General features: G+C 40.0%; 1 protein-coding gene across 3 annotated transcripts; it reads right to left on the minus strand.

Moving 5' to 3' along the window:
* Positions 1–953: 953 nt before the first annotated feature.
* Positions 954–14,607, minus strand: LOC121895427 (protein-serine O-palmitoleoyltransferase porcupine-like). Of its 3 annotated transcripts, XM_042408558.1 has the most exons (18): positions 13,822–14,442; positions 13,583–13,691; positions 12,570–12,744; positions 7,779–12,281; positions 6,910–7,052; positions 6,614–6,806; positions 6,428–6,471; positions 6,086–6,267; positions 5,852–5,982; positions 5,725–5,745; positions 5,444–5,458; positions 5,208–5,333; positions 5,009–5,109; positions 4,809–4,885; positions 4,654–4,717; positions 4,367–4,452; positions 3,067–3,177; positions 954–2,794 (listed from the first exon to the last, which is right to left on the minus strand). In XM_042408558.1, the coding sequence occupies exons 5-18, from the start codon at positions 7,043–7,045 to the stop codon at positions 2,693–2,695; spliced, it is 1,389 nt and encodes a 462-aa protein (XP_042264492.1). In that variant the 5' UTR covers positions 7,046–7,052; positions 7,779–12,281; positions 12,570–12,744; positions 13,583–13,691; positions 13,822–14,442; the 3' UTR covers positions 954–2,692. The 3 variants fall into 3 exon arrangements, with proteins under 3 accessions (XP_042264492.1, XP_042264491.1, XP_042264490.1); XM_042408557.1 differs by lacking the exons at positions 954–2,794; positions 3,067–3,177; positions 4,367–4,452; ... (9 more) ...; positions 6,614–6,806; positions 6,910–7,052 and adding an exon at positions 14,504–14,607 and having other exon boundaries at positions 9,525–12,281; positions 13,822–13,952; XM_042408556.1 differs by lacking the exons at positions 954–2,794; positions 3,067–3,177; positions 4,367–4,452; ... (9 more) ...; positions 6,614–6,806; positions 6,910–7,052 and having other exon boundaries at positions 9,525–12,281; positions 13,822–14,282.
* Between the last annotated feature and the right edge of the window lie 7,814 nt (positions 14,608–22,421).

Consider the following 22,421-nt stretch of genomic DNA (forward strand, 5'->3'; position numbering starts at 1 on the left):
TATTTTCATCTCTCAATCTATAAATATTTATTCTATATATTTAATATTGCTTTCACTTCACAGCAACCTCAGAGTCCTAAAGAGCAGCCGAAGAAAGGTGATCAGAAAGGAGATGATAACAAGAAGCAAGGAGGTAAGCATTTATAAAATTTCTTGCGCATGTTATTTTCAACCCAGTGAATTAAATCTGTGCACAGACTATACCCAAGTTTTAAAAAAAAAAACAGTTTTGTGCTGAATTCATATAAGCTTTCAGTGTTTTGGGACACTACTGGAAATCACCTATATGTGGCAGACAGTGTGGAAATGAGGTGCTGTGATTTGCTGTGTCCCCAGTGAAGGTATCTGTCTGTGTTTCATCCCCTCGCAGGACAGCCGAAGGGAGAGAAGCAATAACTTCCAGGCATTTGTGAAGATGGCTTTGGAGACACTGCTGGGGTCCTGCCGTCGTAAACATGGAGGTCCTCGGGGCAGACAGGGCTGAGTGCACTTCCCTTGCGCACTTTCCCCTTGAGCTTTCACTCTGGGCTGTTGTTTGGCCTTCCAATACAGCATCTGCTCACCTCTCACAGAGGCAGAAAGTGAACTTGATCTCCATCCATCACCATCTGTAGTTCAACCTCTGTCCCCACCACCCTCCCACCACCCCTTCCCTCCCCTCTCTCCTACCTTTTTCTGTCCCCTTCCCCACACTGTCCACTCTGGATTATTGGATGCTCAAAAATAGACTCCAGATTAAACCGGACAAATTCTTTGAGCAAAAAACCAGTTTGTCACCCTTTTGCAATCTTCCCCTAATTTAGCCTGAGGATTGACTGTCTAACAGTCCATACACTCTTCTTGTAAATAATTATTCAAATAAACGACTATTTCGTAAAGCACTCCAGCATGTATCTGACTTTTGTTTATTCCTGAACATTTCACATCTTCTCAGACACGTTTGTATTTTTCTCACTTTCAATTAAACAAAGACAGCAAACCAGGTTTCATGTAAAATTTTATAAAAATATCACAGGTGTATCAGTGCCTTCACATTTACAGGGGGAAAAAAAAGTTGTTTCAAAGTAAATATTAGAATAGTATTTAAAGTACTTGTTGGATTGAGTGGTATTAGCTCTCAGGCAAACATTCAGGCTCTAATCTAAAACACTACATCTGTTGCACTCTCAAGAAGCAAATCCTTTGATGTTCTAGATTTAAGAAAGATATAGATAGTATGTGAACACAATCTGACACAGACACTCCTGTTATTTTTATCAGGTAATTATCAATTACGTAAATGCATCGTTAAAAGCAGCAGTGTAATAAAAATCTGTGGTTAAGGATAAATATTTAATAGGATGTACTCTATAATTTCATCTTGAATGTGTAACATGAATTGGAAGAGAAACATTTTTAGTCCTACACTAACATGTGTAATACCCTGATTCTAAACTTTTATTATCAATACCGAAGAGTGAATGGGTGTTTTAAATGTTCACAAATATTAACAAGACCTTCTCTAAGCAAAGACAAAGAACTCAAATTATAAAAGAATTATCAAAATAACACAAAACAAAATACAACCACTATTAGGAAAGGATACCACAAAAATCCATTCATAGCCTTATTGATTAAATTTCTTTATCTAAAATTCACAAAAGGGGAAATAAATGACAACAATGACATTTCTGCCTTACAACCTGTGCTTTTTTTCCTTCAAATGTAAACTCTTTGTTGTCTTACACATGCTCAAACAAACAAGCTCTGTTAAAGGATAAGTATTTTTCTTATTACCAACAAATCTCATGAATAGACCAAAACCAAAATCAGTTCAGCCTACTAGTATTGTCTCCATGTGACAGACCTCCATTGTTGTCCGAAAACGATTAAATCCTCATGAACGAGCCACACACAGTTGCGCTGGGAGACATGTTCCCTTCCCTAGTTTGTTTTGTGTCAATCCAACGTAAATCAGCAGCTGAGAATAGATCCCAACAAATACACTATTTACTCCCATTCAAGTAATATTTGCTAAAAACTACAGTGCCCAGGTGTTTAACGTAATGATTTAGCCTTTTTTAAAAATTAAAGTATATACTCATGATCTGTTTTTTTTAAGATTTATGTTGAATTGGCTCAGGGCTCAAAGCCACAGGCAGGCTGGTTTTGGTATTTTCATGTGAATTGTTGGAAAACTAGAGAATATCACCAGCCTTATCCTTTAAACCTAAAAATACGATTGTAAAAACACTTGAGGTGAAGGGAAAACCACATCTGGAGGACATCTGGCGCGGCTGACTCTGAAACCTAGATAATGGGCTCTATCGTGGGTCCACAGAAAGGAGCAGCCAATCTCCACCATGCTGATAGGTATCGATTGTGACTCACAGTGAGACATCGGTAACTGCTGTCACAACATGAGGGCTTGTCAACTGCAGCTCAGATAAAAAGGATGCGATACGGGGGGAAGAAAGAGGGAGGAGCGGGCTATCATTTCATGGATATCAAAACTAGTCCCCAGCAGGTTAGAATAATAGATTACCCAGCCAACATGCAGCGTAACCTGAACGCTGCGTGTTGGTTTATTGTACACAAGGTTGATTCTGTTCTCTTCGGTCTGATGCGTGTTAAAAGTCACAGTGCAGAAGTGGAGAACCAGCCTTTCATCTCTCATTATTGCTTCTTTCACTTTTCCTCTTGTCTCTTATTATTAGAGGATGAGGCGGTACAATATCCAGCATCCAAACGTGACCCAGTGGCTCGTCCAGCTCAGCTCTGACCACTTTTGAATGGTATGATGGGTTATATCGTCCTGTAGGGGGCGGTACATACTATGTAAGCTCAATCTGTCCTTATTTATACCTTTTATGAAAACATTTCTATAATAAAAATGCAAATCATTAATATGTTCTTGGTTGCATTTATTCTCACTCTCTAAAAAAGAATAATCCAAAACTACTCATTCACAAACCAGCTAAGGTTGCATTCCTATACAGCATTTCACGCGTTCACGTCCATGTCAGATAGTGTGCTGTACATTTCATGAGTACAGAGTGTATAAATATAGTCAGGTCGTGACCTCACCTCATCCTCCTCCATGTAGTCCACACTGGAGTTGAACACAGAGCCCAGGTACGTCAGGTGGAGTATTGCCAAAGCGCTGAATGCTATATTAATCATATACACCCAAAGCTCCTGCAGAGATAGATAGAGAGAGAGAGAGAGAACGCATCATGTGGGAACAAGGATTCTAGACAATTTCATCCATATCCTTTTCACTGTAATCTGTGTCTTTTTCAAATGTATTGTTGCCTCAATTGTGATGTTGTACAGTCCATGTAGGCTGCTTTTTTCTGGCATGAGTCATTATTCCCTCTACCCGCTGCTCTTGATGTGTATAACCAATCTAACATAAGGGGTTTTTGCTGGGCATCTTGCCAGGTAACTCCCAAAATATATCAATTGAAAGACAGAGCATTGAGGCTGCTGTAATTTAACTGCAGCAGATGTGTTTTTTTCTGGCATTAGAACCTGATGTCCGCACTACTTTACTAATACAGTAATTATATCTTTTTAACAGTCATAATATTTCTTGTGTTTTCTAATATGATAGGTATTTGGCCCATTGAGGAGTATTCTTATTATAGGCTAAATCAAAGGGAGAAAATTTTTAAGGGGCTTAGTTTTCATATTTTTGTTCATGTGCAGGGTAAAAATAGAGAACATATTTTTTTCCTGAATGCTAACTAGGCAGAAGATCTACTAGGTAGGCCCCCTTTGAGCGCCTCCTGCTCTGTAAGGAAGTGCCAGCAATGCCAGTACAATGGCCATTTGCACAAATCAAATAGCAGAGGGGAAACCACAATATGTTAAAAACAAGCACAAAACACTGCAGTCCTGTGGTCAAAACTGGGATTTCTATTTGTATAACATGAAGCAAGGAACAATCCTAAAATTATATCTAAACAAGAATGAAAATTAAACCCATAAACAATGTAACAAACCTTTTTTTAAATGTGCAGCTGTAAAAACTATGAGTATAGGTTACATCTGGAAAAAATACTCATTCACTTTCTTGCTCAGTACAATGAGAAGATTGATACCACTTGCTGGAGCCAGGAAACTGTTAGCTTAGCTTAGCATAAAGACTGGAATCAGAGGGAAACAGCTAGCCTGGCTCTGGTTGAAGGTAAAAAAAATCCACCTCCTATTTACAGACAGAGAGAGTGCCATCAATCTTCTCATGTAACTCTTTTGAAGGAAGCAAATAAGTACCCCTTTAATATTTATGCAAACCTGAACAAAACTGATAATCTTAAATGATGGGAAATAAAGGCCATTTTCTAAAAAAAGAAAAAGAAAGGAAGAGAAAGGTGCGTATTACCTTTTTGTGCTGGTGAGTGCAGTTACGCTGACATTTCTTTGACAGTATACAGGCATTAAAAATGGCTGCAAGCCTCTTCCGCAACACTGAAACACAAAACAAGACCAAAGCATTAAAATAAAGCCAGAGGAGGGGTTTCTTTTTAACCATACAAGGTAAAAAACAGCACTGCGGTGAACAGAAACAGAGAGTAATAGCAGGTGCAATTCATCATTACTGTGAAGCTAAGCACCTTCTGTAAATGGAAATGTTCTAATGTGGAAAAGAGACATTAAGCGGTGTCTTACCGTGCTCAATGTACGTGATAAACCCGAGAGATATCAGTACAGCACCCAGATGAAAACTCAGACCCTACCAGACACATGAGTTAGAATCAAAACCATCCACTTGTTGACACAGATACATAACAATTTCTTATGTAAGACTTCCACAAAGCACTCACATGCAGAAGGGCGCTGGCTGTGTATGTGACCATGACGGCGGAGAACGTCCCAAATTTGAGAGCACTTTTAAAAACATCTGTGAAATGAGAACGTCGGTTTGCTTGAGTGTCTGTTTAAACGACTCATTATCATCCCATTTATAACGAAAAGCAAAAACAGCTGCTTCCATTAAGCAATGGGTGTTAACATTATAACTCACAGGTGTGCAGAAAGCGAGACATCGGCAAATTCCATGACGTCACCACCTCCACCATCGACCGAGGAAACTCTATATTCAGCGGCTTGGATACGGTCATATCCCTAGAAAACAAAAAGGTAAAGAAGTGGCGGACTGTTTTAAAAATGTCCACAAAAAAGAAACACACTTGTGATGTTAATGTTGTGTATGAAATTCTGACCATTTGAGGTTTTCTTTCTCCTCGGTGAAGCCTGCTCCAGCCAGAGTAGTAGTAGTCTCGCTCAAGTAACCAACAAAATAATTACTGAAGTGGAAAGACATTGTGTTCTCATACGCAAGCAACCACCTGATGTAATGACATTAAAAGAGGAAAAAACACACAGCTATTACATTCCAATATCAGATAAAATCCAATGAAATTAATTAATTATTACACTATAACACTAAAAGACATACTTTGCTGTTGTACCTCTGAGCAGCAACGGGATAAAGAGAGAAGATGTAGTAGTTAATGTTAGTGACACTTTGATATTGATACAAATGTTTTATTGACTTGCCATATGATGATCTACGTCTCACCACGGTTATCAAGATGGTGAAACGGTTTCGGTTAATGAAGGGGTGAGACGAGTGTCCTGGTACACATGTGGCTGCACAGAGAGGGGGAGTGATGTGGGTACATGCATGCAGGTCAGGGCGTTACACGGGTGGTGATCAGAAAATAGGGATGCAATTACCTGATCTTCCTCCTCTTTTTGCTGTGAACGAAGCAGGTAATAGAAGAAAAGAGATATGTGATGATGTGTAATGCAAGCCAGAGAAGAAACAGGCATTTAGATTTGTTTACATCTATGTTCCACTTACCTTCGTAGCAGCTTGTCTCCATAAACAGGTATAAAATAAGGGAAGAGGTAGGGTGCCACACAGTTGGAAATAACAAGGCAGATCTGGCTCTTCACCCAGCTAACAGACACTTTTAAAAGCCACGAAAAGCTCTGAGAAAAAAAAGATTTGAACAGTTAGCAGCTAGTCCCAGAATAAATCTTTTAAATAATCCTCACCTTTTTCCATACTTCAGAGATACTGTATCACACTTACCAGCTTACGCCCTTCTAAAGCTTCTTTGTAGCTGTTGAAGCTGATCCAAGGACCAAAGATGACTGTGCCCACAAAGTAAATATAGCCCATGAACTCAATGGGTGAGGGTACGCTGGTCACAACACCTCTGTCCAAATCGAAGGCCAGAGAGATGGCTTTCATAGCGACCACCATCTGTGAACCTGGATGACAGCAGCGGCACTTAAATAGTCACGAGAAAACTAAATAAAACCATAATTGATGCCAAATATAAATGAATACCTAGAATAATCCCACTTAATGTTTTTTATCCAGCAGAAATGTGTCAAGTGCTGCTGCCAAAAGAAAAGATGCATGCCCTACCTCTCATCTTGTGCCAGTTGGTGGTGTCCATCATGTGCAGCTCTCTGATGAAATTATACAAGAATAGTCTGTTTTTTATGCAGTTCACGGCAAATTAAACTCTGCAACACTGACTTTGAAAAGCATTCACTTCAAAGGCTCTCTTGATATATGCTGCTGAGCTATCAGGTATCAGCTGCCTCTTACCCCAGTAGCAGGTAGATGAGCACAGTGATGGAGAGGAAAGTGCCTCGGATGGTAGAGTGGCGGCACAGGAAGAGGAAGAGGTAGCAGAGTAGGCTTAGAAGCACCACCCAGATCATATGAAGCTCAAAAAACAGGTAGAGGGTGTAGAAACCTCCAGCCACTGTGCCGAGGTGTTTCACAAAAGATGGGAGGCCTGACGGAGCAAGATAAAGAAAATCAAGGAGATGACTATGATGATGAAGGCTGTATGAGGGGGTGAATAACACTGACGAGGCACAAAATAACAAGACTCTCACCCAACATCCAGAGAAGCCGACACAGCAGGCAGATAACCAGCAGCTGCCATACCTGCTCCAGACCCTGCTGAGCTGTGGGCAGCAGGCAGCCGTGAGCAAGCTCCTGGAAAAACTTCTGTCGGCTGAACGCTCCCATCACTAGACTTAAAAAAGCAAGAGACGCCAAAGACTGCATTGTTACATCAACAGAAACATGGCATCTGTATTAGCAGTGTCTGCATATCTGTGCATCATACTGTATGTGCACACATACGCAAACTTGCAAGAAGTTGCAACACACACCGTCTCAAACTTCAAATCCCAGCATGCAAAGCAACTCAACTACAAATCTGTGCATATCCATGCAATAGCTGTCAGACTTTTTTTTTTTTTGTCTTTTTAGTTTTTGGTATCTAAATATATAATATTTTTATTTGGTAACAAATGCATCAAACTGGATCCACGTGTGAGAATGAAAGCATGAAGAACAGAGCACAATAACATGCAGATTTAGGCCTAGTGACCGCTGTACTGAAGACTTATTTACTGGGTAGTAAGAAGAATATTAGACACATGCTATTCTGCAAGGCATGCTCTAATGTAGCTCTCCGCAATGCAGTCGACCAAGGGGATGAGTTGACTCGCAGCTGCCTTACAAACCGCCGCATTTATATTACAGTATGTCATATATAGAGCAAAGCATCTCAGATTTAAAAGCTGCTAAAGACTGCTAACCTTGCTTCACCTAGCCAGCGGATGTACAGTCTTGTTACCAACGTACTTGAGAGCTGTTCCCCAGCCCCCCACATCAAAAACAGCTAACTGGACCCCCCCCACCTCCACCCCCCAACCCCCGGGCATGTCAGTTTGTTTTCCAGGAGAAAACTTACCCCTTTTCCGAGCAGCAGCTGGAGGTTCCTCTATGTGTTTCTACACAGCTGCTTCCACGTCCTTCACAGTACAGTTAGTTACGCGTGTGTGCTGCCGCTGTGTTTTAAGCGTACTCGGTCCAGATGATGCTTATCTGGATGACTCCCATTGTCACAGCATCAGCACCACTTGCCTGTCATCTATGCAGCCACGCGAAGACGTACCGACCAATCTACTGCTTAGATCCTCGGATGTCAGCCAATCACTGCCGCCGTTAGCCTTAAGTGACAGCGGAGATGGCCAATCAGGATTAGCTACCAGTGTTTCCCCGGTGCCTTCCCACCAATTGGACGTGTACAGCGTGCAGATGGAGTCAGACGGCAGACTGTGAACTCTCATCTGGCTCTGAGATGTGGTACAAGAGGTTGCGGAGGAATGCGCTGTCGGCATGAGTAATAAAAACCAATAAAAACACTTGACCCATTTTTTCTTTTGCCACAATTCTTTATTCACAAATCCAGATTTAAGAACAGAAATCAAATTGTATTTCTGGCTCAGAAAGTCGTGCAATATGTTGTCAGCACCAAAAGTAAAATTGTAGAAAAACATAAACAGCAGGCAAAAACAAATATTGTTCCTTAGCAATATGACTGTCCTGTGTATTTTTACTGTAGGTAAGTGTATATTATTTACTTTAAACTATGCTTAACTACAGTTTTACATTCTACATAATGCAAACAATATTGGTACCATTCTCTAATAAGGGTTTAGAAGTTGTGGATTTATTAGTGATTAAAATCTTTTACTGTCTACTTGTCAGTAATAAGCTATTAATAAGAACCTTTGGGTTGCCAGGTTGTGAAAAGATCCTTTAATAAAGGTTAACAGATCTAACTTTCTAATAAATTATACATTCTGCATGTTAAAAAGCCATGGGCCTCCTTCTTTCTAATAAGTATAAATTCAGTTATAAATGTTAGTAAGTCATGAATGTGCTGAACGGGCTGAACTTTCTAATAAACCGTTTGTACCTTTCCGCCATTGTAGATGTTAATAAATGAATAATACATTGGTCCAGATGCTGGAGGAGGATAAACACCAATCAGAAGGATTTATCACAACCTGGCAACCTAAAAGTATATTCAATTAGTCCTCTAACAATCTGACTTGTACATTCAAATAAACATAGATTTTTACTTATTCTTTATTGTAAATTTTATCTATATGTTTTACCACCTGTTTTTTGTGGTATTTTTCTTACTATATATATATAGATCCTTTTATCTTACCTTCTATTCTTTGATTATCATGCACAACACTAAGACAAAGTCCTTGTATGTGCAAACTTACTTGGCAATAAATCTGACTCTGATAAACATGTTACTATGTAGACTGGTTTATAGGTTGTAATTTTGAGCAGCTGCCTTATTTTGTTTTACTTCAAAACCGAGCAGTAGTTGAAAAGTATCCTTTGAGAACCACAACTAAACACAGTGACAAAAAGACCCAGTGAAAGAAGGCATCTTGTTATTATACTCTGGGCTTTTTTCTGCTATGGAATTGTACTGCAGCTCACAGAACAAACTGGCCATTACAATGCAATATGACACAGTGACAAGAGTCCAATCCAAGAAAAGCAGAGAGACATTTTTGGGTCAATTTAACAATCCCTCCAGTGCCACCATCAGGCCATGGACAGTTTGTCCACAAAACTGTCCCCCCCCCCCCCTCCCCAGAGCTCTATAACTCAAGAAAACTGCAGCAAATATAGTACGCTCATTTTATTTCTGCATACATCGTTACGTACAGACTATATTTCAGTTTAGACATATTGCAACGTTAATTTCTTTCATCTCTTCTTTCTGTGTCTAAGTGAGAATCAGCCTGATATGGTCGCAATGTAGTTTGGAGTCTCATCTACAAATGCAATCATCTAGTAATACGTCCATTTCAGATTTTCTCAACTCCAGTGCGTCTACTTTAGTGAATCTATTTAGCAAATGAAGCACAGCCACCAAAATATCATTTGCAATTTCATCTATTTCAAATGGAGTGTTTTGATGACTGTTGCAATACCCAAATGCTATCACAGTGAGCGTGGCATGAGGCAAAGAAAACATTTTGGAAACAGTTAATGTTATAAAAGTGTCATTCACTGACTGACTGACTGACTGAATGATATAAAGTAGATTTAAAAACTACACAAATACAAGATTACGTTAACAAACCGTTTTAAACATCTGACTTCAGAGTCAGTGAGTATGTTACATTCAAAAGATGCACACAGTAATGGTATTATAATGCAATATGTTGGACTTGGGGGTCAGTGTTAGCTACAAAACAGCTGCCCTGCAGCAGGTGGGGAACTAGTGTCTTGCTCAGTTACTGTTTAGCAGGTTATGTGCTTGCTGGTAAGGAAATGAAAGGTAGTTTCTTTTCTCAGTATGCCACCCAGCTTTCTGCCACTTCCAGATTTTAGTCCACACAAGCAAACGGAAAAATGCAACACTTGTGTATCCCAAATACCGGAATTGCTGTATTTGCTTACAAAGTGAGAGAACAAAACTATACATCGTATGCAAATATATTTCTATAATATAAAAACAACAAACGTTTGTTTGTATGGCTCTGGGTAGCTGAGGTAGTCGGGGAAAACTAAATTCAGTGACAATTCTTTTCAGATATAATGCTAGATAATGATAGTCATATTCTTGCAAGTCATAGCACTGCGGATTTGCTCACAGCCAAAACTGATTACTCCACAAATTGCCAAGCACAGAATATAGCCTGCAGTCAAAATGCCACCTGGTGCACAGTTTTGCAATCCGGGTCAGAAACGGATCCTACATACAGAACAGTATTATTTACCAATGGTGGGCACAGTGGGCAAATAAATTTCACCTCATCAGTGTAACAAGTGGCAGCATCTCAACTACAGAATCATCAGTAAATAAAAATAGCAGCATTAGAGTTCAGTCACTCACATTAATTAATGCAGCATGTTTAAAATATATCAGTGTGCTGAACCAGGTTAGGTCTACATGCAAAAACAAAAAAAAGTATGGAAAAAAAACATGCAACCAATACATTAACAGTAATATCATAGGAACACTAAAAAAACGGAACCACTTCATGCTGGACGCAAAAGTGCAGCATATAATAACAGTTGAACTCCAAAGAAACTCATGTTTATCTTGTGTCGTCCAAACACACCATTGAGTCTGACAGAACGGCTTAATAGCTTAATGATAGAAAGCTCAAGTCTTGGTACAAGTAGTGGTGGAATGTGAAACATCACGGCTGAGACAAACAAGCCATTCAGAGGCTAAATCCCAGTAACACAAAGTACAGCCTCTGTTTTTTAAAAGTGTAAAAATCTTCCTCCACTGTTTCCGTCAGAGCACAATCTCAAGGTCATAAGCTGTTCTTTCCTTCTTTTCTTGCTCACTGCTTTGTTCAACTGGAGGAATCAGTGGCGTCTCGCACGGTTTCTCCTTCACATGATCCTTCTCCTGCTTCTTCCTTTTCTTCTCCTTGACATTCACTTCTTTGCTGAGAATATATTTATAATTTCTTTTAACCTCAAGTAATGCTGAGGTGAGGCACTGCGGTGAAAAGATCTGTAGCGAGGATGGGAGTTGTGGATGTAGGGGGAGATGCGGCTGAATGAAGTCTGCAGGGTAGTTGGGTGGTTGTGGTGGCTTAAACTGAAAGGAGGTACTTGGGTTACTTGACTGTTGGGGTTCTGGTGGCACAGAGGAGTGTAAGGGTTTTATCAACTTGGGTAAAGGGATTTCTGTTAAGATTCTTGCGTGTGAGGCTAGCAGTGAGGCTTTACGGCTCTTGGGTAAAGGCTCAGGGGTTGTGGTTGTGGGCAAAACAGTCTGGTCAGTAGCTGACAGCTGAGGTATAATAGTCAGGGAGCTCTTAGCGTCATCAGCCAGATCAGCTGTCTGGTTTGGCTCAAGCTCCTCCGGCAGATCGTTTTCTGGCATCAAATTTTGTGACTCAATGATGGAAGAATCTTGCTCCGATTCAGTTATAGACTCCGTCTGTGGCAGGAATAAAACGTGGTTGTGACGTCGACAGAACAGGACGCCGCACTTGCTGCACTTCCTGCCATCTCTGACATGAAGCAGCTTATGACGCTTGAGGTTATGGCTTGAAGTGAACGATCGATCACACATGTTGCACGGAAAGGAAGGCTCATCCGTGTGGATACATTGGTGCTCAGTGAAAAGAGCCTGACTGGCGAAGCGCTTTCCACAAATTTCACAGGGAGCGGACTGTTCTTCTTCATGCTGTTCTTTGTGTTTTATAAACTGTGAGACATTGGTGAAGTTTTGATCGCACTGCTCACACTGATACCCACTTGACAGTGAAATTAGAGGTTTTAGCAGCACAACAGGGCTCATTTTGCTTAGTTTTGGGATGCCTGCTGGTAATTTAAGTGAAGGTAATGTCTTGTTTGGGCTGGGTGTTGTTTGTGGAGTCTTGGCTTCTGTAATCAATGTTTCTCTCTTCTAAAAAATAGACACAGAGAAGGGTGGGGGAGTTAACTCAATAAAATAAGAAACTATTTCTTCATAAGATATGGCAGAAAAATATAGCTCAGAAGATGCTGCATGTTCTCTTTCTTACAGCAGAGAAAAAATCCTCTATTGATCCAACAATTACTAGTCCCGCTGTCCACCCTCCCGAGTAAACCTTTATGCTTCCTAAAAATAATAATTACACAAAGTTGAATAAAAAAAAAAAAAAGTTCTAAAAAAAACATAGAATAAATGCAGGAAAAAAATAATGACTGCTACCTTTGACACTGTTGGGGTTGATGGTGTCTGTATTTCCTCTGAAAGTTCACTTCCTGTAGTTTCCATTAAAACAGAGGACTCAAGGTCCATATGAGAATCAGCACCAGGTGGAGTTTCTTCTGTTTCCACATTGGCTGTTTGGCTTCGATGGCGCCTTTTTCTGCGGCTGTAAAACCTTTGAAAAAAATAGTGAAAACAAATTTCTTTAAATACCTTATAAATAAGTGTGTCACGTATATGTACTCTTCGAAGAGGAGTAGGAAAAGTTTGCACTCTTCATTTGAAATAAAGATGTATTAGGTGTGACAGGCTGTAAATTTACACTAAAATATGAAGCAGTTAGCTACTGTACTGTACCATTATCCACTAACAGCTAAAGTTTACAGACTGTTTACAATGGCACAAATGCAAAATGACAATCACAATACTTGTAAACAGAAACCATGTTCAGTTGTGACAGTGGTGAATTACAATAGTTTATCCAGCTCTGTTCTTTCCGTACAATGTGAGAAACTGTGACAGATACCCATCATAATTACCCAAGCCAATGTTTTCAAAATGCTTGATCTGTCTGACTAACAGTCCAAAACCCAAAGATATTCAGTTTATTTTCATGTATGACAAAGAAAAACACCACATCTGAGAAGCTGCAACCACATAATGTTTTGGATTTATTCTTTAAAAATGACTGAGACGATTAATTGATGATCAAAATAGTTATTTCTCTGTTGACCAACTAATAGATTAACTAACTAATCGTTTTAGTTCTACATGAAAAACTTGAATTTTGTGTCTTCAAGTCAAATGTCCTCACGAGCCAAAATGACAAGGAGCTAGATTTGGGTTATAACACAGTTACGGTAATAAAGTATATGCATGACAAGCTAATGTAAAGTTTCATCGTGTTTTGTTGTTGCTGGTTTGCAAGCCACCATCCTACAAACAAAGACGATTTTACAGTACGTCCTCGCAGTTAGCGCTAACTCGTTTTGTAGTTAGCAACATAAACTTACATGTCTCTCCTTCTCGCTTTTTTCTTGGGGCTCGGGCTCTGTTTAGGTTTGGTGCATGTAAACACAGAAGGCACAAAGTCAGGACTGTCGTGGTCCATGGACGCTTCTCCTGTAAACACACAAAAGATTTCAGACAACTTTACATCACATTTTCCACTAAATCTAACCAGCTTTGCAGATGTGTCAGCTAGCTGCAGTAGCATGAAACTACTACAATGAAAGCAAACCGGTTATCTTACCTGATATGAAATGAGCGCCACAGATACGAGCGTTTCCATTGAGTTCCTCGGTGCTGCCGTTCGCTTGTTTGATAACTTTTAGCCATAAACGCCGCCGGTTGGCCTGAAACGGCCTGGATCCGGATGGTATTCTGTAAAATTTGAGTTTGCTGGATGAGGAATGTCGATTTTTACAACCAGACACGCAGCAGGCGGACATTTTTACTTTAAAACAGTTATGGTTTTGTGTTTTAGCTTCGGTTGAGGAAGTTATCATCGGCAGTAACAAAACTCGACTTCCGTTGCCAAGACGCGCGCGCATCCTCGTGCTGTGGGTCGTGTCCACCCCCTGGCCGTGTCTAGACGGTAACCCTAGATTTGCAAGAGTCTCGCGAGATTCGTACGCGTTGTTTCTTCGTTGTGCGCGTTATTTGTCACTGAAAAAAAGGCAGAGATGTTTTATAAAGTGACAACACTTAGGGTAAGGTCTGGTTAGGTTCAGGCACAAAAACCACTTGGTAAGGGTTAGGGAAAGACCTTGGTTTGGGGTAGAATGACCATTCTCGCGAGATCCGTCGTAAATCTAGGGTTATCATCTACGCACGACCATCCTCGTGTGGACTTCAGGACCGATTTTTAACCGTTAATGTTAAACAACCGCTCAATAACAATATTTAAGAACAGTATATGTAGTATATCTTACTTTTTTCCAGTACACATAACATTGATGTACGTGAGCCGTTATTTTTGGTATTCATTCAACCAAAACAGTTACGTGAAGTATATCAGTTACACGTTTGTTGTTGCTATGGGTCCCTTTACGTATGGCACTCTGTCTGGCCACCACACGGTGCACTGAGGACCCCTGCTGGCCGGTGTTACATCAAATTCTGTGACCCACCAGGTTCTCTGACCAGTTTGATTGTGGCCGAATTTCCTCACTAACTTTCCTCAAATAAAAAAAGAGCCTATAGATGCAGACAGGGTCACAAAATGTATTACTTGTGATGTACCGTAGGTGTATCACAAATCTGACGTTAGTTGTTATATTTGTTAGTCCTCAACTCACCAAAATATGTGACCCCCTGTATCCATGGGTTCCATTATTTTTCCCCCTTATAGTTTAAATAATTTGTGACCTAATCTATATATTGTAAGATCACATTTTTTGGTTCACACCTATCACAATTTATACCCTATCTAAATATTATGGAGGCACAACTTTTGGTAACAGCTATCAAAATACAGAATGTGATAAAGGATGACAAAAACAGAATCTGATGGGCCACAGAATTTTTTGCAACACCTCTAGGGCTGCAACTAATGATTGTTTTCATTATTGATTATTTTCTCGATTAATTGATTGATCATTTTGTCCATAAAATGTCAAAATAGTGAAAAATGTCTTTGAATATTCATTTTTGTCCAACCAACAGTCAAAAATCCAAAGATATTCACTTTACTGTCATAAAACAAAGAAAAACATTAAATTATCAAATTTGAGCTGGAACCAGCAAATATTTGGCATTTTTGCTTAAAACATGACTGATTGATTTTCGATTGATCTACTAATCAATTAATGGACTAATTGTTGCAGCTCCAAACACCTGTGCAGTAACCCATAGCCTACTTACAGAACAATAACACCTATTTTACATGTTGTAGCAAATATAACTCAAAATAACAATGTCGTTAAGTGGTAATGAAGATTGATTTGGTTATTACTGCATTATCTTGAAACACTTCACTGTGATGGATTCTAAGATTGTAGTCTAAATTGTTTTGGAAAACATAATAATAAATGTGTTAGTCGGAACTATAATTTTTCTTCTCTCAGATGTAGTTTTTATGCAAATATTTTCAGTTCAAATAGCATTGTACAGTGTGTGTATGTGTGTGTGTGTGTGTGTGTGTGTGTGTATGTGTGTGTCTGCACTCTGAAATTTATACTAGATCGATGTCTGTTTGTCAGCACTCAAAAAGTGAAGTGTCCTTGGTCTTCTCAACAAAGGTTTTACTGACATCATTTTCAATATTCAGCGTTGTCAAGGGCACTTGAAAACATGAAGCATTTCAACATCAAATGGTTCCTTCTGCAGAGCCATACCTAATACATATTCCTAATACCCCCACAGCTGCGATGGCCTCTGTCTTTTGAACAGCTTGTAATCATTTGCCATATGTTGATATTTCTCCTGCTGTCTTGGGTGTATTTGAATTGCTCATTACGCCCTAGCTGGTGCTCTATGTCTGTCCAAATACCTGCTGGGAATCTCTTACCTGTCCTGTTTTTTACTCTCTCACATGCACTACTACACTTACTGTGTTGTCTTTATGTTTAGCAACTTCATTTCAATTTTCACCCAGAAACACATCACATTTGAAGTCCCATTGAATTTAGTTTAAAACACTGTTAGACACGTGCAATAACTTCTTTAATACCTTCTTCATAGACATTGATATTGGTTTGCATACAATGGCCTCTGAGCTTTCTCCTCCCCATGATAATCCTTTACAATGAGGGACACAAAATCCTGAGTAGTTACCAAATAATTAATAAAGAACAAACTAGGAACTAATTAGTGGACAGCTAACAATTAGTTCCCAAATAACTCAGAATCAAGTATGATAGTTATGCAGTGAGAGCCCATGAAAAGGCATGAATTGAAGATGAATCATGACTTAATGATTTTTTTTTTTGTTAAAACTCTGTATGATGGGCTACTTTACTTGAGGGGATACCAAATAGTAACTAATAAGTACATAATATTTGGCAGCTGACTGAGCATTAATCAGGAATAATGCATTAAGAAATGGTTAGTATGTATATACAGTACAGTCAGTAGATATTGAGGAACAAATCACAGACAACGGTTCTTTAACATAGCGTCTAGCAATCTGTTCTTAAACAACTTATCAATATTTACTAGTCTTTAATTCATTCAGGGGTTATCCAGGAATTGTTTGTTAGCTATTTATTAATTAGCTCCTGATGTGTTCATACACCTTCCTTACACTCAAGATTTTGTTTATCTTTTTTTTAAAGTGTTACCCCGTCCATTTCTAAAACTCTTTGTTCATATTCATATGCGTTGTGACAATATTGTATACTTGGTAGGCTCCTTTTGATCCAATGCAACATAACAAGCCTTTTTCACAGGAGGCATTTTGACTTGTTATAGTAGGAAAAGCACAGGTGTTACTAATGATATTAACGATAGCTGTGTTATATTCAAGTGTCCCAGTAAGCTATGACTGTGTGACAGTGAGCCAACACGCACAATGCCATGACATGAAACTGAGGCAGAAATGGTCTTCTATGAAAAAGGCTATAAGGTAACTGGAGAAGATTCATCTCAGCTCTCCAGTTACCACCATCAGCCCACCCAATGGGTGTCCAATAGGCATGGTGTCTGCTCAACAATACATGTTTTTAACAATAATAATTCTTAGCAGGATTGAATGAAGTGAAGTCAGTGTCAGTACATCACCAGTGGATGTCACTGTTGTTTAATGTGGGGAAACTGGATCCTTATTGGTTTTCAGGATTTAAAAATAACAGTTAGGATAACAGCAACACCTGACACCATTTTATAAAAGAACTATTTGAAGCAAACTCTGGTAATTCATGTTAAAATGTATAATATTATACTTTACAATCAGTAATGTGTCACAAACTCTTCGATTAATCCTTCCCACTGACTTGGCTTGTTTGAGTCCCTCTATAATATCTCACTACAGAGCTCAAACCTGAATCTGTTCCTGTGATAAACAAAAACCCAGCTGAGCTTTAGCACAGCACTGTTGTGGATAAATGCTACTCGGACTTCTCATGAAGTGCACTCATATTCTGGTATGAAAATCAATCTGTAAAGCTGTGCCTCAGAGTTAAATCAATATTATTTCATTTCCACTCGCACCTCCGCTGAGAGAAGTCAGCGGAGGAGTCCCACTGACTTTAGTGTTTTGTCAGCAGTGAACAGGCTGCAAACAGTAAATAAACAGTAGCTGACACCTGTGAGGATTTTGTCGGGATTACAGGATTTTCTACTGTAGTTATAACCTTTTTGCACAACTGTGAACTCCACACTCCGCCTCAGAATACAGTTTAAATTTTTATCAAGTGCATTCCTCAATATCTACAACGAGCATATGACCTGAAAAGAAATAAACTGGCATTGCCACGCTGTTCCCTCCCTCCCTGCCTCCCCCCCTCTTCTCCCTCAAGGTGACTCCTCCATCTGCACCCTCCCTGGTCTTGCCAATCCCTCTCTTTGCAGTAAACATGTTACAGTAACTGAGATCTGATTCCACTCTCCTTTTGAGAGCTGTCACTATCTCACCTGTTTTGATAGTTTTCCCGCAGCTATACACATATCAATCAAAGCTCTGCACTGCTGCTTTGTTCCTCATGTGCGTGTGAGAGAGAAAGAGGGACAGGTGGGTCATAAAAGTTGGATATTTCTAGTCTCCGTGTAAGAAACGTGGAGGAAAATAACACTGAAAATAATGTATTGTTTACCTTTTTCTGTAGCCTGAAAAAACACTCAATCATTTTTTATTCCATTCACATTTTCATCTTTTTACTGTGAGGTGTGTCTGGCTTCATTTGACTGCACGCACAGTTTCCCCATTTTAATTACCCTCTTCTTCACCCCTCCTCGTATCGTTGTAGGTGGAGTAAAAGACGGAGCGAAGGAAGGAAAATAAAAGGGGAGATTGAGGAGAGAATATTAAAAAAATATGTAAGAAGGGCGGGGTGGGCTGTGAGTGAATGGGTGGCGGAGGGAGATGGAGGTATATCCCTCGTTTTTCTTCACAAGTGGGACAATAATGTGGCTCCTATTTTTAATAGCTGAAATATACAGTGTAGTTTTTTTTATTTTCTTTCTATACACTTTTCTTTCCGTCAATCAAAATGACGTATTCATGCTGGCTTCTAGCATTCCTGACCCATGTATGCACATCACCTGCCATGTTTGACACTTGGCAGTAGGGGATGGGCGTGTTGCTACCTGGTGGTGTTGGTGCCTGAACACTAATGCTGACAGCCTTCTCTGTTTACCCAACAGCACAGGAGCCCACAGGCTCAGCCATATCCAGCGGCTGTCGCTGCTGCCATCACTCAGTTGTCTGGTGAAGGGTTGAGCCACTACAACGCAATTACACATTCATTTCACCCACACAGCAAGTCAGCCAGCCAGCCAGTCAGGCTCCCCTCCCCCTCATGCTCCCCATCTCCTCCCTACTTTGCTCTGCTCCGGTCCCCCGCTTTCATATCTCTGCAACGCCTGCCCTCACCCACCATCTCCATCTCTACCTGATATGTCTAAAACCCCCCCCCCCTGCCGCCCCTATATCTTTAACCCTCCTCTGTCTCCCATTTTCACCCTTCATTCGCACCATCCAACACATCAGTGGCAGGTTCAGAAAGAAATGCATAAAGCATAGAAGCAGAGCAGGAGCGAGAGTGGGGAGGTGGAGGCCAAAGGGGTGAAAATGAGAGGTAAGGTAAAGGGAGAAAAACAGGAAAAACAGCGTGAAATGGTGTGAAATGTGAGGGGAGGACACAGTAAGAGTAGAGTGGGAGGTAGGCAAGGTTTTCTGGATGGAGAGAGCGGGGGGTGAGTGGAGAGACTGGCTAATGATATATTGATTTGGCTGAGCCTGGGGCAAATAAGTAGGAGTATGTGGGAGGAGGAGAGTCACAGCTTGCAGATGTCTAAAAAACACCTGGGTGGGATAAGTTTAGTTCATTATATGCTTCTGCTAAGGGGAACAGACACACAATTTGTAACGTCTGAGCAAGTCTTATGCTTGTTTACAGAAACACCATTTATATGTCAGCGTTGTATTGCAGCGCTTGCATTTGAAGAGCAATTTGAAGGGAATTTTAATTTTTTTTTTTATTTTAGAAAAATGATTGCTCAGCTGTCAGCCAGAGCGCTGAGCTGGACTTGAATAATATCAAAGCTTCTGGCTATAAAAGCAGGCGTTTAGACAGAAGATGGTCATTGGGGATCACATTTGGTGAGATCACTAAGGGGGGAGAGGGAGAGATGGAGTGGAATTAATGGGATTTTGCTCTTCATAGTGCATCTAGGTGTGCATTTATGTGTATGTATGTATGCATCCGTGCACATATGTCCCTGTGGGCAAGAAGGTAAAAGATGTTGATATTATTTAGATTATTGATCTGAAGAGTCAGTGACGATAAAGCACCATGATAGGAGAACTGCTCAGGAATAATCTGGAATCCCACAGCTGGAGTCATCACACAGCCAGCAGGTTTAAAATTTTTAAATCTGACATAACATATTAATTTAGGAAATTAATTTAGCACATACTGGGCCTTTGTTAATACAATTTTCTATCTGGCTGTTGTAGCTGAGCCATCCACTTTCCTGTTGTGCTAATACGATGCCTGGTTTCCGTCCATGCTGTTATATCTGAATTCATGTGTAATACTGAATGACTACAGACTGAGACAGGGGCTGGAGCGAGCATTCATCCAGGCGTAGGAGATGAAGACTCCATATTGTGGTCTCTGTATTAGCACTCAAATTAATTAGGCCACTCTCACTAAGCCTTCCTCCTCCCCTACGGTACTGTGGTAATCACCTTTCCCTTTGGAAAATCTGAATCAACGCCCACTGCACTTCTTTTTTGTGGTCTCTAAAAATCCCTTTGTTTCACAACCTGCTGCTTCAGTTATAGACTCTCCTCCTGCGCCCAACTTTCTCTCATGCTCCCTTCACCTTCACTTTACTCCCTCTGTTTAGTCTCTCCCATTTCATCCCTTTGTTCACTTCTTTTTCTTTTATTGCAAAGATGTCACAAGCAGTAGATTATAGGTGCTGAAATCTCTTTGGTCTCAGCCTGTCTGGTATCTACAGTATTCCTTGTTCACAAGTTAGATTGTGGTGTACAAAATCAACCCCTTGCCTCCCTTTTACTCCCTGTCGCTCTGTGTTAAGTCTGTTGTGACACAGAAGGAGGTGAGAATTGGGAATACAGAGTACAGAGCTGTGATGAGTGAGGATTTGAGAACAGTGATGGGTAGACATTAGGGAATAATGCCCCTCCCATCACTGCCCCAACTCCCTGACTACCATGAAAAGCCGTTAATTTGTGTAAGAGGCCTTACATGTCCCACACGCCAGTCAGACTCTTGTGATAGACAGATTATTCAATTCTTCGTAGTGTTCAACAACTCTCAAGTGTGTGTGTTCATCTCTGCCTCACTTCTCTCCCCTATAATAAAAACATACTCATCATTACTTACATGGTATTACCCCTTTTTGGCTGGTGCTCTCTTTTAAACATGCTGCTTAAAGTCAAAATGGTTTCTACTTTTCAAAAATTAGTGAGTTAGTTAAGCTTGATTTATTCAGAAAGACTGAGATCTGGTTTGCATGAGAGAGACATGAGAACAATATTATACATATGCAACATCACAACATGACAAGTTAGTCACAAGAAATCACAAATATTATTGAAAACATCAGCAATAAGAACTTTAAAGTCTGTAAACCAGTCTCCCCCAGTTTGGAGTTGGTATATGAGGAACTTTTAAAGCTAACCTTTCTTGTGACCTGATGTCTTAGTTGTTCAATTTAAAAAAAACAGGTATGCTGATGCCTTTTAGATGTCAGCGATGATGGCCATTCAACCTTTTCATATAACTCACAGTGACGTGTGCAATAGCTGTCTTGAGTAATTAATCAAATGCCACTGTGGTAAATGTCATCCAATGGTTTAAGGGTAGTAAAAGCAGCATGAGCGTACAGTATGTCTCCATAATCAAGTATAGTTAGTAAAGTGTAGATTTGAAAGGAGAAACAAGCTATGTCCTGCTATAAAATCCAATTTGAGTGGCTGTTATAATGCTGAACTGAATCCAAGACTTACACTTCGGGACATCGAAGGTTCGTGCTATTGTGAAATGCTTAGTATGCAATGTTTAGTCTTTTGTGTCTGTGTGTGTGTGTGGGGGGGGGTCATCAAAAGCAGACTATAATCCAGAAAAGGCCTGGTTCGTGGTAGAGCCAACAAGTCAATACGTATAGAGTAAATAGCAGGGTGCCTAATATTGAACCTTGTGGGACACCTTCATCAAAAATTCTGGGACATGTTTTGAATCCATCAGCAAATTTGAACTCTATCAGAAAGATATGATTTGAACCAGCTGTAAGCAGAATTATCAAAACCAAAGGAAAGCAGCTTATTTAACAAAATGTTAGGATCAATAATATCAAAAGCCTCGGCCAGATCTGCAAAGAGTGCAGCACAATGTCATCCACAGAAACCAAATTAAAAACACATTGGCAATAACTTTACTTTTGCAAGAGAGTTTTTTTTTTTTTTTTTAAAGTTAGCACAGTGTCTGCACTCAGGTTTTCTTTGTTGATACCTGTCTGGAGTCTATAGTTTCCTCAGCCAGTTAATTAACTACTCTGTGCTCTTGCTGGCCAAAGTTTCCACCATTCAGGTCCAATTAGACACAGGTACCGCTTGGTCTCATCTCCTCTCAGTCTGGCTGCTGGCTTTCCCTTTCTTTCTTTCATTCTTTCATTTATCCGTCTCTCCAGTCTATCTGAGTCCTCATCTCATGCCACCTC

This window comes from Thunnus maccoyii, chromosome 4, assembly GCF_910596095.1.
Source record: "Thunnus maccoyii chromosome 4, fThuMac1.1, whole genome shotgun sequence".
NCBI classification, from domain to species: Eukaryota; Metazoa; Chordata; class Actinopteri; order Scombriformes; family Scombridae; genus Thunnus; species Thunnus maccoyii.